Source organism: Rissa tridactyla, chromosome 4 (assembly GCF_028500815.1).
Source record: "Rissa tridactyla isolate bRisTri1 chromosome 4, bRisTri1.patW.cur.20221130, whole genome shotgun sequence".
Lineage (NCBI taxonomy): Eukaryota > Metazoa > Chordata > Aves > Charadriiformes > Laridae > Rissa > Rissa tridactyla.
In genome coordinates this window covers 77,450,697-77,469,290 of record NC_071469.1, presented here as the reverse complement: position 1 = coordinate 77,469,290, position 18,594 = coordinate 77,450,697, and the positions used below count along the sequence as shown (strand labels likewise).

Below are 18,594 nucleotides of genomic sequence, written 5' to 3'. Positions count from 1 at the left end.
CCATCAAACTATCCTACTCTCAACTGTTCTAATCTGTTTGGACAGTCATGCTCAAGAAGTCATATTTAGTCATATTGCCAAAAGGACACAAGTCTCACGGCATGCGCCAAATATATAGCTTATTTTACTTTGATTTGTGAAAGTTTAAGTTCTCAAAAATTGGTAAAATATCAGTTCCTTAACAGCCACTGGAAAGCAAACAACAGAGTAATGAAAAAAAAAAGGAATGTGTGAACTCCCACACTTTAATTCATACAGCGTTACCAAAGGGGTTTTTCAACAATTACTGTACCTGAGCCAGCAAAAGCAAAACATACCATTGAGTACTAAGGGAAAAATCAACGTAACACAAGATAGTTCATTCTTCTGCTATCAACTCATTAAGCATCCAGTAGTTAATACAGCTAGTAATACAGCTAGTATTTATTTTGACAGATAAATGCATCCAGCCATTACATCGAGACATGCCCTAATTTCCACTCACCCTGCATTTTGAGAATCATTTACATACAGCAGTTTTATCCCGGGTTTCTACCCTGATATAATTTTAACCTCTAGGAACATTCAAAATCATATTTTAAAATATAGCTAGGAAATTACTTTCTAGAACATTTTGAGTAATATTGAAGTCTTGATTAAAATCAATGTCTATGGCCTTCAATCATTTAAACAGGCAACACCTGCAGCGAGACTCTCTCTAGCCACGTCAGGCCTGAGCCCATGGAAATGCCTCCAGGAAGATGCAGGGCTGGCATCTGACCCTACACCGCATGAGCCACTTTTTTTAAGGAAAGTGAGAAATCTGCCAACAAAAATAACTGTGCAAAACCCAGCATTTACGGTTATGCTCACTGTGCCCTGGTTTCAAAAGTTGACTTAAAACATTATATATTCTATTGCCTTAGGAATTCATCACTGTCAGTGTAACATAAGCCGATGTAATATTTTAAAGGATATATTTAAGTTGAAGCAAGTCCCCTGCAATGTAAAGAGTGAAATCCTCAGTTGTCCCTGTCTGTAAATTACACCCTTTCCTTTTGGGCAAGTCAGCGTATCTCTAGAAGAAATCCTCAATACTCCTTTTTCTCCACGAGTAAAGTACAGATAAAAGGATCCATTAATCTAAATTTTTACAAGATTGGAATTCACTGCCAATCAAAACAAATCAAACTAACAGGATGCTTTCTTCTGTCAGAGATTAAACCCCTACTTAATAGAATACAAAACAGTTGCACTTGGTACTGCCACCACTGAAGAAGTGTCCTTCCTCTCCCCTCCTCAGATGCTGCCATCAGTAATAGATCTGTCAAACTGCAGTTATCAGGAGATCCACTACAAGCAGCAGCAGCTTCTTTTCCCAGGCAATGAGAAAACTCCCATGTTTTGCTTCATGTCTCTGTAGAAAAGTAAACCTTACCTAGCTTAATTCCCAAGTAAAGGCTACAACAAACTGTACATGTCGGTTTGGAAAACAATGATGTCTGCAGCTGGATCTGAAAGATCAGTTGGTGACAGGAGGCTTACGCGCACTCTGCCGCCTGAAGAACACGAAGAATATGCAACTTCTTGGTCTGTGCGCTCCCCCAGTCCCGCTACACCAGAAATTACTCTTTTCTGTTCACACAGAGCACACAAACCAGAGAAGGGACGTGAAGAGGAAAAAAACCAAACATCAAACCAAACCCAACAAACATGAGGGTCCACTGATTTATTCCTCCAAACTGAGCAACTGTCTCCTTTTGTTCTGACAATCTCAGATGTCTCTCAAAATCCACCTCCTGCTATATGACAGAATCTTCTTACATGGCTGCAACCTCCAAGTTAGTTTAACATGTTTTATTGGAATCTTTCTGACGTAGTATCCCTTGCTCTTCTTTGGGGTCTGATTTGCAACCATGTCTGCAGTGACCTCTCGCATGGCTGGTGTTCCTCGTACTCCCCCATGCAGCTCAGGGCCTCCTTCAGAACAGACGGCCTGACCTGTCAGAGGGGGTGGTAAGAGTGCTGTGAGACCACCAAATCACAACTTCAAACCATTTCTCCTATGGAACCACCCTCAGGCGTTAGGCAGTAGGAGCACAGCACGGCCAGGCGGTGCAGCACCACCTCAGAGATGCCATTCCAAGCAAGAAGGTGCCAAGGGACAGGACCAACCAGCCCGCGCGCCTGCCAGGCCAGCCTCTCCGGGCCCCAGGATGAGGCACCTCTGCAACACTGCTCCGTGGCCTCCCCCGGTACCAGCTCACCCACAGCATGCTCAGCTACCTCTAACAAAACGCTGCATTTCATGGTGAAGAAACACTGAAACTCACAGCTAGGCCAAAAATCACACAAAACTACCAAATTAAGAGACAAAGACTTTTCTCTGAAATGCTTGTAATCCTTACCCGGGATGCCCCATCACCTTAGCATGGAGCATTTGCTGTTTGGGAGCTTTGTTCTTACCCATTTACTTTCCTGTGACCCTGTAGGTCCCTCATGCAGTCCCCAGAGTGGGCTGAAGGGGTAACGCTTCTTGGGTGCCTCGCTTGCTATTGAGTCCTCCTGCTCTAGAAAGGCTTCTGCTCTTACAGACGGATGGCACCGTGGGCTTGCTACAGCCCTCCACCCATGCACAGTGGCTGCTACTGATGATTTAGCATCACCTAATTCACAGCTTCTTGAAAATTTAATTTTTTACACCATTTCATAGAGGCATTTAAAAACAGATTCTCCTCTCTCTTCTCCCTGAACATCTACCATCCTTGAAAGCATATTGCATCGCACTCCTTTTGGACAAGGAACCCAACAGCACGATCACAATGTGCGTGTGACTCAGACCCCACAGATCTGGGCTCCGATGGGATGAGTCTGTTGGCACGAGGAGCTTCTCTCCACATTAGCAGTACAAGCTTGGGTCTGCTGTATGCAAACAGCGAAGGCACACTGCAAACAAACCCCGGAGAGTTAAAACCGAGTCCCAGAGTGTCAGATAAATGCTGTTAGCAGTTTTGTTACAACCTCTGCAACTTCAGGTGCTTCAGCTACCGAATCAAAGGCAGACTTCAAAGCTCCTTATTATGCAGTAAGCAACATGGGGAGAGACCGCAAGGCAGCATGACAACTAACAAACATTATCAAAGGTAACAAAAATTGTGCAAGGAATTAGGGGGGACAGACTTGGGGGTTACATGGCATTTGTTTGTTCAAAAATTGCTACAAGCGTTGGTAGTTGTATTCTGCAAAGGGGGTATGTTTCTTTGGGTTTTGTGGGGAGATGGGGTTTTTTGTTTGGGTTTTCTTTGTTTGTTTGTTGTTGGCTTTTAAAGCAAATCAGAAAAGTAGGTCTCATTATCTTTTGTATTACTAGAGACAGGTTGTGGGTTTTTTTCCAGCTACCTGACAACATAGAATAATTTAAAACTCTACAGAGACTTAGCATTTCTTGATAGCCTGAGAACTTGAAGTGGAAGCTGAGTACTGCGTAATCTGTCCAAGGGGAAACACAGGTGGTAACAGCAGAGAATAGCATGAATTTCAAAGGAAGTTTCCAAATGACCCAAGAATGAGGGTGGCTGGACCCAACAAAGCCTTTGGCCAGGTACAACACATCCAGACCAGCTGCAGCACCTGCCTCATTTGCCTGGCTTGGGAAAGCAGCTCCTGACTTTAGAGTGTCAACTCAAGAAGCAGAATAGTTGAAGGGCATGGTCCAGGCTCAATGCGCAGCTGGTGTCCACGGTCATACACATCCGTGTTCCTTCTGAGCTCAGTTCTTGGGAGTATCAGAGATTCAGCTTCTGCTCCAATTCCTGACAGCTTTCCCAGTGGGGTGGATCATATTCCACATGGTCATATGGCACCTCACAATATTTTCTGCAGCTGATGGATCTTAATTTAGGCACTATTAATATACAATAGGCACAGTCTTTTTTCCCAGACTTCCGCCAATGTTACAGGGTTTCTCTCCCTTCATGCAGAAATCCCTCATGTATCTCGATAGGTAATAACCTACTTGCATCATTTTTTAATTTTATTTTTTTTTCCACCAGCAGTACCTGCTATTCAGACAGGTGTCTTTGGCAACTGCTGCCACTTTGTTTCCTATGGACAGGTCCTTGTAGTTACTATGAGTTGCCTATTTTTGAAAAGAACACCAGACTACGTTTCCTTCTCCAACCGTAACAACAGCTCATTAACAGGTGGCCCATTGCGACTGTACGGATGAGAAAGCAGGGAAGAGCACGTCTCAGAAAAGTGACTATATTAACCACACCGAGTATTACAACGTCACTGAGGACATGAAAATCTACACGCTGTTAAAACTCTATTATTTAGTACGTCATGAGGCTAGCACCGTCTTCATGTCGTGTTAAAGCCGTAGCACGTAGCTCCTGTGCAGAAGCCACTGCTGTCTGCCGCCTCCAGGGTTTCCAGCCCATTGTCCACGTTCCCTGAGGCCCCGTGAGCCGTGCACACATGCTCTCTGAAAGGTAACTAAAAAATGCACAAATACATCACCAGACATAAAATAAAATACTTAACTATACACCAATAAAAAAAAAAAAAGACTATGCAAAGACTTGGAAGTTCATCAGCAAAGCACAGAGCTGCAAAATCCCAACGGAGTCCTAAAGGTCTAATTTCACAAAGTGTCAGCCACCACTTGAAAGGTTCTGTATGTGGCCAAATGTCAGCGATCTGAGCCACCAGAGCATAATTTAATTTGGTATTACTTAATTTTGAGATAATTTTTTCTTGGTACCACAAATTATTAAAAACAGCGGTGGTAACAGCCAACCCCTTCTGCTGGGAAAGTCCAATACAAACCAGGGTGACACTCTTGATCTAAACCTTGCTTTTAGTAACCCCCCACAGCAATCAGAGAACAAATAGAAACAAGAAAACTCTGAAGATAATCTCTCTCTCTAGTAAGAATAGTTGCTGCTCCTATAAATGCATAATTACAACCTTCCGGAATTAGTTGTATGTTTTGTATTAAAGATGACAATAAACATGTTCATAACAATAACAAGGGCTTGTTTTAATAGACCGTTCCAGGCGTTAAACACATTAATGACCCATGAAATAACTGTTTCATCTGCAACGCATTAAACAACGTTGTTATAACATTGTATTAATTGAAAACCTACTCCATTCTCTCTAGATAGGAGATTACAGACTGGGTATTAAAAAGAGAGATTTACAAATAAGTTTCTTTGTAAAGGAAAATTAAACATACAAATTAGAGGCACGCAGTCAGGTGAGTAGTGAAATGACTGCCTTTTGCCAATTTTAAAACAACTTTTTTTAGCTTTTATTCCTGCAATCTTCTGTTCATCTATTCCTTTGAAGTTAATTAGTAATTTGGGAATTTAAATTACTAAAAAAGATTTAGACCTTTAAGTAAAAGGCACCATTGTTCTGAAACATGAGTATTTCTGTTGTATGCAGCCTTTAATAAGCTCAAATTTGCAACTCAGCTCTTCACAGACACATCATTGAGCTGTTTATTTAAAAAGTCTCTTCTTGAAATAAAAGCAATAGTCACCATCACGTCTTTGATTTGAGCACAGTGCCACTCCTAAGCAGTAATGTAATTAAAGATGAGCGTATTCCACCATGAATTAGCCTTATCTGTGTGGGATCCCGAATGCACTGACAGCACGGCAACAATTATAAAATATAAACAGGCTCAAATCTTCATCAAATAGGAAACACATTTTCTCCAGCGGCATAAGTAGTATAAGGAGCAATACAAGTAAAATTACCAGTCTGTTTTTGTAACATCTGTACTTTTTTGAATAAAAGAAAAAAAATCAGACTGAAAAGAGACAATTATTTTACTGTCTGTTTCTTAGATATCAGAAAGAGAATTTTGAAATTCATCAAAGCTAACCTTCTGTTATGTACAACAGGCTAAGCTGAAAAGAATGTTAACAAGTTCAATTTTCATTCAATCAGCACTACTGCTCTCTGAAATGTTTCATTGCAGGAAAGAAATAAAAATAATCTATATGGTAATTATGAGGATGAATCCCCCAGTAACTTTCAGCTACATGAAAGGTCAGTTCTATTCAAGATATTTTATCAGTCCCCTGCACATACTCCTGTCCTGTCATTTTAAATCTGAACAGCATTTTATTTTCCCATTTACAGCTACCTGCAGAATTAAGTACTTAAGCCAAATAAGAAAAAAAAAAAAAAAAAAGAAATGTTGAATGCTGGCAAAGGCTATAATAGCATGGAGATAAATCGTTCAGCTGCTCTCTCTCAAGCCTCTGGGGCTGCAGATTTTTCTTCTCCTGGTGCACTGTGGGTATTCAAAACTTGTTCAACATGATTTCATTTCATTTCAGGCACTGCCTGAGAAAACTAAATTACAGAATCAATCATACAGAAGGTCAGAGTGAGACTTCATTACAAGTATTGCATGCTTGCATGAATATCTTTCATTTATGACTGACCCAATATGTCACAATAGCTGTCTAGTAAAAATAATCCACTTTCTGAAATTGATGTACTACTGATGTCAATGCTACTCAGCAGGCTGGGCAGATTATAGAGAGGTGTTAAAAAAAGGAACCCTGAGGAGCACAAGTTGTAGTTTTACAGAATTGCCACAGTTTGCAGATTAAAATAATTTTTCTATGGGCAGCTCAACAGAAAACAGCATTAATATAAAATATTGGGGGTTGGTTTTTAATGAGGATATCGCAGTTGATTTCCACTTATTTATATTCAAGTATTTATAGGGATAATATTTGCATCGTGTAAATCCATGTGTTCTTTGAAGTCAAATGTACATCCACACTCCATTTTTCAGTGACTCACTTTTGAACATCAGGATTTTATTTGCATATTATTAAAATATTAAAAACAATCAAATTGCCTCCATTTTATCTCCTTTTCTTGTTGCTGTTGTCTGTTTTTAAATGTAGAAAAATGCTGTTAAGTAAGAGAAATGCGCCGTGCTTGTTGCCAATAATAATGAAGTTAATCAGCATTGTGACAAATTGTCATTGTTTCCATAGCATGTATATCTTAATGGTATGAACAACTGGTAACTCATCAATATGATCTTTTAATAATCGCGCGGCCACATTTATGCCGAGAATAAATACCCTTCTTGCACCATGAATGATTTTTCCAATGTAATAATACACAAAGAATAGGTTAAAAAGAGAATGACGCCTTTTTTTTTTTCTTCTTCTTTTTTTTTCTTCTTTTTTTTTGGTCTTCCTGTGGGAAATATGTGAGATACTTGCAGAAGTATTACGAAGTAGCTAGCCAACTCAACTCCGTACCCTAAGGGAGACATAGGAAAACCTTGACATAACCTATTTTTAACCATGCCTCTGGCGATTCTGCATTCAAGTTTATAGGTGAACATGTCAGGTAGTACATGGAAAAAAGCCAAAGACACACAGTATTAATCATAATTCTGTCCAAGCCCATTTTATTTTTTCAACATTTGTGATTTAAAATCTCATGACATTTCTTCAAGGTGAAATTCTTCTACCGGACTTTTCAACAGGGTAGGACTACATTTATCTAAATTAAATATTGCTTACAGTAAAGCTCTCTAATGCTTCACAAGGTAGCAAATAAACTCAATGTAGTTCATATTAAAATAATTTAAGTTTGTATTCAGCTAAAGAAGCTTTAGTGATTAGCAATACACTATTAATGCAGCCTTTAAATAACACTCTCCTAGTATCGCTGGGTAAGAACATTGTTCTGTAAGTGTATACGAACATCATAATTATTTTACAACCCCATCTTTAGTTCTTTCAGATATAGTAAATTCAATTGACCATGAAATGAAATTTCATAGTCAAAATGCCTCCTTTACATTTTTTTTATTGCTGCAATAAAGTTTTTATAGCTCCAAGGCAAGGTAATTCATGAAATGTCTAATTTAAAGATGAATTCTAATATTATTAATAAATATTTACCAGTTTAATAAAGTGCACATTTTTCACATAAAAAATGATATAATGTTTTCATTTTCTATTTTTGAAATACAGATTAACTGCTGGAAAATTTGAGTACTAAAGAGAGCTATGTGAGTTCAGGGTCCTAAGCAAGGACCCTCTGTTAATGTTTTTAAAATTCTGAAGCTACTCAGCACTTACAAGCAGAAGAGAAAAAGACCACTGACTAAAATACAGTGGCAGAGGCCGCTCTATCTCACAGTGTAAAACAAATCAAGCAGTTGTGGGCAGGTGTCTGACACACAAACCTCCCTATGTGGCTCCTCTGTATCAAATCACAGAATTCCTCATCACTTCTCTGCAGCAAAACTACACACAAGTTGCCAACCCACAGCTTTGAACTGGCAGTCATACCAGAAAATACCACTGGACTACTGGGCTAAGGCAGCATGAGCTTCTCTAGATCTTCTCTTTGCCCCTACGAGAACAAATTCTTACCGCTGAAGTCAATGTGAACTATGACATTAATTTCTACATGGCACAGTCTAGAAAAAAAAAAAAAAAAAAAGGAAAAGATGTAAAGCCTCTCATCCTGTGCGAACAGAGATATCTAACCAGGAGGCCTCTTCTGGTTGGAACTGTTAAGGTGACAGCATTTACTCACAGAAGAATCACATTCAGTCAACAGATGCAAAATTACAAGGCAAAACGGGTTCAGAATACAAACCACTTGACATCACTGAGGGGACACCCATACATGTAGCCCAACGCTGACCCAGCCCGTGATATTTATTATATATTTCTGAGCAAGCTTCATTGTATTCAGTGTACACACGCTCCATTACTTTAGTTTTCAGGCATAACATTCCCGACTCTCAGGTTTTGTTAATCTGATCTTTCTTTAGTAGTCACCCAACAAGTCAGTGCATACAATATCCCATGCAAAATGGGATCTAAAAAGAAGTATCTTATCCTTCAAGGCCTGTTTTAGGCAGTCCCTGCTTTTTATCTACGGAATTACTGAATGCTGTACCTCCTAAATTATGAACAGTTTGTGCTTAATACTGTATTAGTGCTAGGTACTCTTCATGACCTCCAAGGAAATATTATAATTTGTAATGAAGCCAGTCGCCTGCAAAATTCCAGAGAAATATTTGGTGTGTGTTCATTTGTAAACCTTTAATTAATTTTTTCTTGCCAGTATAATAAAAAAGAAAAAAGATCTACATGAAATCATAACATGACAACATGTTGACCTTTATTACAGTCCAGCAGTAAATCTTTATTTTCACTACACTGAGTTTAGCAAGAGGTCCCATATAAAACAGCCAATCAGAGAAAATACAGTTGATGTAAAATATCTGTTCAAGCTAAACATTCACTCTGTCTTCAATGCACAATACAGGAACTAATTCTAATTGTAGCCACTGAGTTTAAAATGCTAAGCATGATAAAGCGACTCACAGCTGTGTCTCATGCCTGCGAGTATGAACGCTGCTGCTCAAAGCTTAGAGAAACCCAGGCAGGGAGATCCCCCAAAGCTGAAAGGGAAATACAGCAAGAAAGTGGGAAGTGCCCCGTGTGCCCTCCCATGGAGATCACAGCCCCACGGTGCCTATAGATTCTGGGGAAGACTCCATCCAGCTTTGGTTTTGATTGTTCTCATTAGCAGGAACGACCACTGGAATTAGCCTAACAGTCCCCGTCACTAAGCTCTTCCCCACACCCAGATCGTCCCTCCCCATTCTGGAGGGCTCGGGAACAGCCCAGGAGCAGGAGAACAGGCCCAACCTGCCCCAGCTGCTATGGTCAACAAGAGCACTGGACAGAACGAAGTCTTTTTATGGCCCTGTATTGCTGAGTATGGTCAAGGTAATACATACCTATCACTTCCGTTATGAGTTTTAAAAAAAAAAACAAACCAACATCAATTTTCATTTACAAAGATTTAGCCCACAGAATATAGGGAACTATATGGGTTTTTACTGCAGGCATGCTGTCTGGCTCCCTTTCCGAGCTACTCTCAATAACGCACTTTCAAAATATCCTGATGGCTGCCAGATGTGGGTCCTATAGTTGAAATACAGACAAGCAATTCCTTCTAAATGCCGTAGTTCACTCCGGCCAACACAACGGTCTTTCAACTCTCGATGCCAGTGTCAATTGTGTAACACATTTTTGAACTTCTTCAGCACTTGGGGTGCACATGATGCTGATGGATATGGGCTTCCAAGTCCATTCCCAAAATTAAAATTCTGTGTTTATAAAGCCTGACTGCTTCTTCACAAGAGGTCTGCTCACACACAGAATAGCATTGCGCTGTACATTAACAACCACGTTTACCTTCCTGAATCCACCAATATTAAACCCTTAACCATTTGCCAACTACCTTAGGGAATTGAATAATAGCGTATTATTGTTTGCTGTGTAACAGTGACAACACGTGTCATCATTCATACAGAGTACGCCTGCACATGATCCAGAACACCGGCAAGTGCTTGGTCAGGCTACACCACCAAGGAATCACACAGATCTTCTGAGAGGTCAATTAAAACTGATAGATGACACAAGTCTACATTACCGTGCTTCGACAGACAACAGAACCGCACCTACCATATGCAATCCATTGCTGTGGATGACGCCGTCTTGCTCCACGAGATTTCGGGATATCGTAATAGAGGGAAGATCCAAGCTCTGGGGGGGAAACTGAGGTGTAAATTCATTTCCTTGCGCAGGCAGCTGGTCACCAAGGCCCTGGAAGGGCAGCAGTATATCTGCCATCCCCAGCGCGGGGTCTGACTCGGGCGGGGGGGTAATGGGTGGGATTTCAAACTCCTCGTCCCCAAGGCTCGGCGTGTGGAACGTCTGCTAGAGAAGCACAGGACAAGGCAAACCACGTCAGGGCACACTGCTCTCAGCAACCACCTCCGGACCTGCGGTCCAAATCTGGTTTGGTTCTTAAATGCAAACTCTATACGCAACCAAATTTTTAAAGTTTCATATGCTGATGGGGTTTGTGGATCATTCTGATTAAAGATTTAAGTCTCATTATCATATGGCTTTAATGGAGTATCAGTATTAACAGTTTTTTAATGCGTACTTAATTAGCAACATCTGTCTTTGTTGTTAGTCTGCATATCAGCTACATTGGATTTGGCTGTATAACAAATTGCCACTTTATTGATATGTTAGTAAAATAGCACAAACAGCTTACATTATTCTCATGCTTCATAAAATACTGACAATTTTGTAGTGCGCACACAACATTAGTTCAGCACTGACCATTTCACATCTTTTCTTTCCTTTTTGTCCACTAATAAACACAAACTATTATAATTCTGGTCTTTTTATTTCTTTTCTTTTCCGTCCCAAAAGTACGATGCCCCCTTTTAAAGAAGGGCTGTAATTTGGAGGAGAGACACGTCTAAAAGAGCACAGGCGATTACAGCAGCTTCCAGGGCTTTCAGAAGCCAGCCAGCTTTGTTTGAACAGTAGGTTTGTTACGAACTAAACACCTGTTAAGATGCCTTGAGCAAAAACATTTACCGCCAGTTATCTGCAGGGTTTGTGCGTGTTCGTACGGGTGCATGCGTCTGTCAAAGATAATCTTTATTCAAGTAGAGTCTATATCTGGCCTCAACACTGCTGACTTTTATTTGGGAAACAAATGAGCTACGCTTATTTAAATTTCTTGCGAGCTAAATTAACTTTCATCTTTTATTTCAGGTCCACTGCTGCTTAATAATAGAAACTCAGTGCTTGAAATTAGGCCATTTTAAATGTACCCAAATCAGGACTGTCTTGATCAAATCGGGCAGTTGGCAATCCTAAAATAGGCACTTTTGTCTTGTTCCGGACATGCAAGGCTGCTCTGGGATTTGTTTGTTTGCATTAGTTCAGGATTCGGGGGGGGGGGAGGGGGCTGGGGAGGGGATTGTTTTATGTATTATTTACATTGTTTGAAAGAGTGACTTAATGCCAGTTAATTTAAAAATGATATGTTCAGTGAAAGATCTCATTAACTGCTGCAAATTGTCATCCTTCAAACTGTTAATGATGATATAAATTAATAACCGCTTGAGAGAAGATGGAAACTGAAACACAAGAAAAACCTCCGCTTGCCTATAGAACCTGTCAGCTGTCATTATTGGTCTCACACCAGAAATGATGAGGTCCCAGCCTGCTGCAGTCTGCAGCACCGTCAGGCTCTGCTGAGACTCTCCCCATCTCCCTCCATCTGCAAGGCTGTAACTTCACGCTGGACGGAAAGCCGGGCCTGGACGAGGGAGACGTTTGACTTCCCCGCTGCTGTACGACAAAAGGTGTGAATTTTTCTTCCCGTGAACCCCTTAAGCTCACAAACACAAAGGATGGATTGGCCAGGAGAAGTGGTTGGCTAATGAACATAACCCTATGGCTGCATTTGCAGTTATTTTGGCACTAATGTGGTCTAGTAACAGATGCAACTGTAATTTGTGACTCATTTGCTACCCCATTACTGCTTAATGAAATCTAACATATCACATTAACAATACGAATAAACACTCATTCTTGATATGTGGCATTTGGCTGTTTTCATTACCACTGTAATTAACACTTGAAATATTATTTCAATAAATATTTAAGGTGCTTTAAAATGGGTCGTAGTAATCATGACATGGAGACAGAAAACATAAAGCAAACGCGTGGTTTCTAAGCCTGAACGTGCTCTAGGATTACACTCTTAAGGCATTATTTACAGGAATAAAATGGGCTTTAGCTCAGCAGTGCTCAGGCCCAAAATCATAGCGAGAAAGCTAGATTCACGTTAATGTAAAAACACTGTAATTAAATACATTGTAATGCAGTAATTGCAAAGCCAGGTTCACGCTTTAATGCGAACACTAACACTTAATCATATTTTTATTCCTTGTTCAAGCAAAAGGGTTCAGTGAAATCAGTATTATTATAGTACATTCGAACCTCTCTTTACTTGACATATTTATGAGATAGGAGTAATTATAAGAACTGGATCTTTTTTCCTCGTCTAACAGAATAACTCTAGGACAGCTGTGTAAATATATAACACAATATAATAATATAATAATAAAATATTTTACTTAGAAAAGTAGCATTCATCTTAATACTTACAGCCTATTACAAGTGGGAGAGTAAATTGATTAATACCTTAACATTTTTTAAACGTGAATTTAATTCTCACAATATAACTTGTACAAATACGTATACATGTTTTTTAAAAAACACATAACGGACCTAAGACTGAGGATAAAATAGATGTAATCTATGAAGAGAGAAAGCCCCTTAGTGAAATAGTCATAAATCCAAATCACTGGGCTATTCAGTCTGTTAAAAGAGCCTGAATAGTATGCAATTTGGGATTGCAGGAAGGTGCTGTTACCACCAAAAGATGGTATAACGTTTGTGGGATTTATCTTACCAATCACACTTTTTAATTGTGATTTTATTAACTTTTCAAATATTTATATCTTAACACATTTTTTTTAAAAAAACGTGTGCATGGTTAAATGCCATCTGTACTGAAATGTTCAAAACATTTGTTCCTTTTGATAAAAATGCAAATCTGGAGAACTGTTGTATCAACATATAACAGCCAATGTCTGACACGGTGAATTATCACAGCTGGAATTAAATTGTCTCTGAACAGCTGCTGGCAGCAGAGCTTTCATCAATGTTTGATTCAAATGTAGGAAAGAAATTCTACAGAAAGAAACATCATGTTGTCATTACAGATGGGGTTTGTGTTCATTATCACAAATAACACTGGAGCTAGTGCCAAACAATATTCCCTTATCTAAGCAGTCTTGCTGGGTAAAAAGAGATGGTGACCATTGTACAAATGATCATAAAATACGACTCTTGATTCTAACCTCCGTGTTTATTGTTACACCTTTCTGCCTATTTTCTCCAAGATCACTTTTTAAAAAGTGCACAAGAATACCTGCGACTGAATCGCCACTTTACGACATGTAAAATCAAGGCTGCCTAGTTTGCTAACCTTTCCTCACGTGGAGAAGATAATTTATGGCGGGCACCCTATATAAATATCTAGTTGTTCTTCTCCGTATCGCTATGCACATTACTAGACAGCGCGTCTTGCACTTTCCATCCCTCCCTTTGGAATAGGAGCCGTTGAGGTTTTAGTGATGAGCAAAAAGTGTTTCTGTCTAGAGCTGGGGTCAGGATTAGCATGTTGATGGTCTATGAACTGCTGCAAGGCGGCACCACTGTAAGAAATACCCGGGGACCGCCATTGCCATCCCTTTCTCCTGTTTCCATGCTCAAAGGCACATCAAACCTCCACAGGCCAGCAGCCTCCATCGGCCCGGCCCCCGGGCTGCCCTTTCAGGCAACAAAGTCGATTTTGGTTTTCTAACTTCTATGGGTATTAAGAACCCAAATTCAAATGTTTGTATCTATAACAGAAATTAGCACATTAGCTAGAAAGGACTATTACTAAGCTTGCTTTCAAAGTGTACACCTACTGTGCTTTTTATTTGTTTCCTTCTGTTTATAATTTTTTTCATACATAAAGCAGATTTGTTTCTATTGACATGCTATGTAAGTAACAGCCTTATGGACAGCTAAATTGACTAGTAATGGAGAGCTGTCAGGTTATTTTCTTTCTCATTAAAGTCTTTATTTTGTGCTCCATAAAACACACAGAAATTCGTCACTTCACTTTTCATCCATTCAAAGTCTGTTAAATTATCACAGCAAACAGAAGAATATGGGCATAGATAAAAAAGAAAAACATCTACCTCATTTGCAGCAAGAAATGCATTGTTTGCCTCTGCCATGTTCATGTAGTTGTTATTGTTTCCAAACTGAAAGAAAAACAAATATTTGGATTTTAATGCATGCCACAATAAACTTTTCTTTACCCCATCACTGGCATAGAAAAAAGTTGAAAAAACCCAACAAAACCAAAACAACAAACAGATAAGAGGTAATTTTGCAGATGTTCTTTGAAGTCAGAACTAGATTGGATTCAGCATTATTATCATTACATACTCTGCATCCCCAGGTCTGCACATGGAATAAATCCAAGTGCGGCTCTTCAACTTTCTTTGTCCATGTAGCAAAGCCACCCCACAGTCCTAGAGGTGACTTTGGAAATTAAGTGTCCATTAGAAAGAGACTATTCTCCAGAAAAGACATTTAGACTCTACTACATCTTTCCTGACACACGTTATAGTATTTCTGCAGATGATCCTGATCCGGAGGATTGCTGCAGCTGGAAGTAGCTGGCGTATTACTATTCCGAGTAGACCGTGTTTTAAAGACATGAAGGTCAACAAGGGGAAGAACGAGAATCTGCAGCGTTGTTCTTAAAATCCCATTCTTTCCACAAAATTAAAAAGCCAAACAATCCCCCTTTGTCAATCCTTCATTCTGGCTGAGCTCCCACGCCCCCAGTGAATGTTAACACCAGAAGATTTTGCAAATCGGAGGAGCTGTATCACAGCGAGACCCTGAGATCTACCCAGGGTGGCGTGGGCCAAGTGCCCGCTTGCTCCCACTGAGGTGCAACTCCTCTCACACACGAGTGATCTGAAAGGATCCTCTCAGATGCCACAGTCATTTCCTCCAAATTCTCAAGTGTGAACATTTGTTGAAGATAACTACTCTCTCTCTCTCTCTTTTTTTTTATTTTTTTTTTTTTCAGATGGAGCATATAAAAGAAAGAGATTATCAGCATTTGGTTAATTGGCACTAGTGTGCCTTATTCCCTAAACGGCACTTCCAAAAAGCAGGTAGTCTGGTAACTATTTCTGCATGTGTTCCTGGAGCAGGCAGGCATCTAGAGTCTTTGCTTCAAGGAACAAATACCACACATGTCACGCAGCTACCACTAAGACACTAAATCACAGGCTTTCACATTTTCGCATTTCTATTATCAGGCAGACCGCAAAGTAGGAGTATCAAAGGAGAGAAAAGTCCCTGTGCTCTCCCTACAATGCCCTGCCACATCACTGTGCTACAGCCATACCAAGCACTCTTCCCTTAACTCCCATTTTCGAGTTCTGTAAAGCAAATTTTTTCAGGAAGGCTTTGTTTTATCTTGCCCACTCTTGGTGGACCTTCCTCCCCAAAACCACAACAGCAAACACCACCACCAGCAGCATAAGCTCTGCAACAAGTGCATGAGGATGGGCAACCACACGCTTGCACAGATTGTTCTTTGCAGGAAACTCTGTTGTGCCTTCAGAGCAGCTGAACCTGTCCTGAAAGGAAAACCACTTTGCTCCAGCTCCATTCGCTACTGCAGTACTTGGTGTCTGACTGTTTTTAGCAGGGAAGCGTTTCAAAGCCTGACTCTCTCCAGTTCCTCCAGCATGCTAGAGCAGTGGAGAGGCCAGAGCCATCCTTTCAAGAAAGGCTCTTTCCCTGAAAACTCCAAAATCCGTTTCTGAAAGTAAGACCAAATGTTAAAAGGAGGAAAAAAGAAAAAAAAAAAAAAGAGGAGGAAACTACAGTGATAGAGGATGAAAAAAGGAAGATGAACACAAAGAATCAGAGCCTCATGTACCTGATGAATGGTCTGACTGACAGAACAGAACATCAACGAAATCAGAAGACAATCATGGGGAGGAAGGAATGAGAGTCCTCACTCTGAAGTATGAAATTCCATTTGTGTACTTATCACGCTGAATCTTTCAACCTATAACACATGTTTAGCAACAGAGGCCTTGACACAATATGTGGGCTGCCTCATAGCTATTAAAACTCTGTTATCCCCAGCTATGCAGATACTCAAGTAATGTCACCCATTTTTTAAAAGCCCAGATGTCACCCATTTTTGGAGATTAAAAAATTCAAATAAAATTGCACATTCAAATGACTGTTTTGGCACATAAGGCTATGTGTGTGCGGATTTGTTGTACAAAGACATCATACTTCAGCTCAACAGTGAGATCGACGGGATGGATTTTTTTCATGTCAGTTAGTGGCAAACTAAGCAGCATTTACATGAAAAACTCCAATGGCTCCATTAGAGCTGTTCTTTCCACAGTAACAAAAAAAGTGAAATCGGGTTTTCAAATTACACCTAAGCGCAAAGGTACAATAGGCGAATATAGCTCTAACACTGGGTAAATAAATCGGAACAAACCCTATCCTATTTTAATGAGCTTTAGCATCCTAGGGGCTCCAGTGCCTCAACATGGAAATGTAGCTGATTTTTACCTTGAAGAGTAAAATTCTACATTGTTTTGATCTACATGTATTCCTCACACCACAACCACTGCCGTTCTGATTGCCAAGTGGTTTTCTTCCTTTTTGTTCTATTAAAGTAAAACAAAGGGGAAAGTGACAACATAATTTTCCATTTTATTAAGACTGTGGAAGCAAATGATGTAACGAGGAATGTCAAAGCTAAAAGTTACAAGAACATATCCTAAGATTCATTCTGCTCTTGAGATACAATATTTAAGACCCTATTGTGTATGACTCAGGCACTGATGTCAGAACGTGGCATATTTAGACTTTTGTTAGTATGGATCATAACTAATATTATTTAAATTTATGGTTTTTGTCTCTGAATTAGAAATCCATTGAAGGCACACAACAATTATCAGTATTTCTAAGATTAAAATTCCTTATTATCTAACGGTACCTATAACAACAAAAGAAAATAAAATGGTTATTATCTTAAGGACCTAAACAATTCAAAAAACAAATTAAGCTTAGAGTGAAATAAGAACTGGGTTAGAAATCCTCTTCTGAACAGTTAGTCTGCGAATGTAATTACTGAAGAAACTACAGCTAATCAGCTGTGAATTGTATCCATTAATTAGTATTTGCCCTGGAGAAATGAGAAAAATCAGTAACAATGTTAACACTGCAATGCACTGATGAGTACTGAAACACAGGGCCCTCAGCATTTAGTCAAGCAGGTGGCTCCAATGGTCCAAGTAATTTAAAAAGCTCTCACCTGAAGTGCAGAGCTGGAATTACAAAGCACTTCTTGCATATCTTTGTATCTATATAAGGCTATAATTAATGGCTTTTAATTTAGAAACACTTTGTGATCAGCTGGGAACAGTTATAAATCATTCTAAATAGAACAAGGGGTTCTTGTCTATTTTAGTAAAATAATTTGGGAAAGATGCTTTTTGTGAAATGACTCTTGTTGCAGTCAACATTTTTCTCCATTTATTTTCTAAAGGATCCCTTGCTCAGACCCCTCAAACATCTCGGAGCATTCCCATAGGTGACAGCGGACGTTCCAATTCAAGGTGAGATCCATCACTTTGCTCTGCCCAGGTATACTTCTGTGGGGTCCCACCTCTTGGATTTCCCTGGGACAGAAGGAGAGTAAGATGCAGCACCTAGCCCAGCATTCTTTTTGCTTCGTGCTGGTGTTGGGATGCTTTACACATTACTTAGCCATAGCAATTAGTAGCTTTTGCATAAACTTTTGCATCTAAAGATCTCTGTAACTACAAAAGGATAAAGTCTTTTCAGCTTCCTCTGGCAACACATACCATTGCATCACAAACTATTTGTTTCCTTTAATTTCAGGAGTTCAACAGACTCCATCTTAACTCTATTAAACTCCATCTTAGCTATATTAAGCATGAGTACCACAACTCACTGCCACAGCACACCAACGGAAACCACGCACATACTCTGATATCGTGAAATGGATTGCAAA

General features: G+C 39.7%; 1 protein-coding gene across 3 annotated transcripts in view; it reads right to left on the bottom strand.

The window, feature by feature from the left end:
• TOX3 (TOX high mobility group box family member 3) overlaps nucleotides 1-18,594 on the bottom strand; it is a 93,947-nt gene that overhangs the window by 10,900 nt on the left and 64,453 nt on the right. For 2 of the 3 annotated variants that reach the window (XM_054200536.1, XM_054200534.1), the window contains 2 exons: nucleotides 14,696-14,761; nucleotides 10,530-10,784 (listed from right to left, as the gene is read on the bottom strand). In XM_054200536.1, coding sequence (XP_054056511.1) covers nucleotides 10,530-10,784; nucleotides 14,696-14,761 — 321 coding nt within the window. The remainder of the gene's footprint in view (nucleotides 1-10,529; nucleotides 10,785-14,695; nucleotides 14,762-18,594) is intronic. The other variant, XM_054200535.1, reaches the window with a different exon arrangement.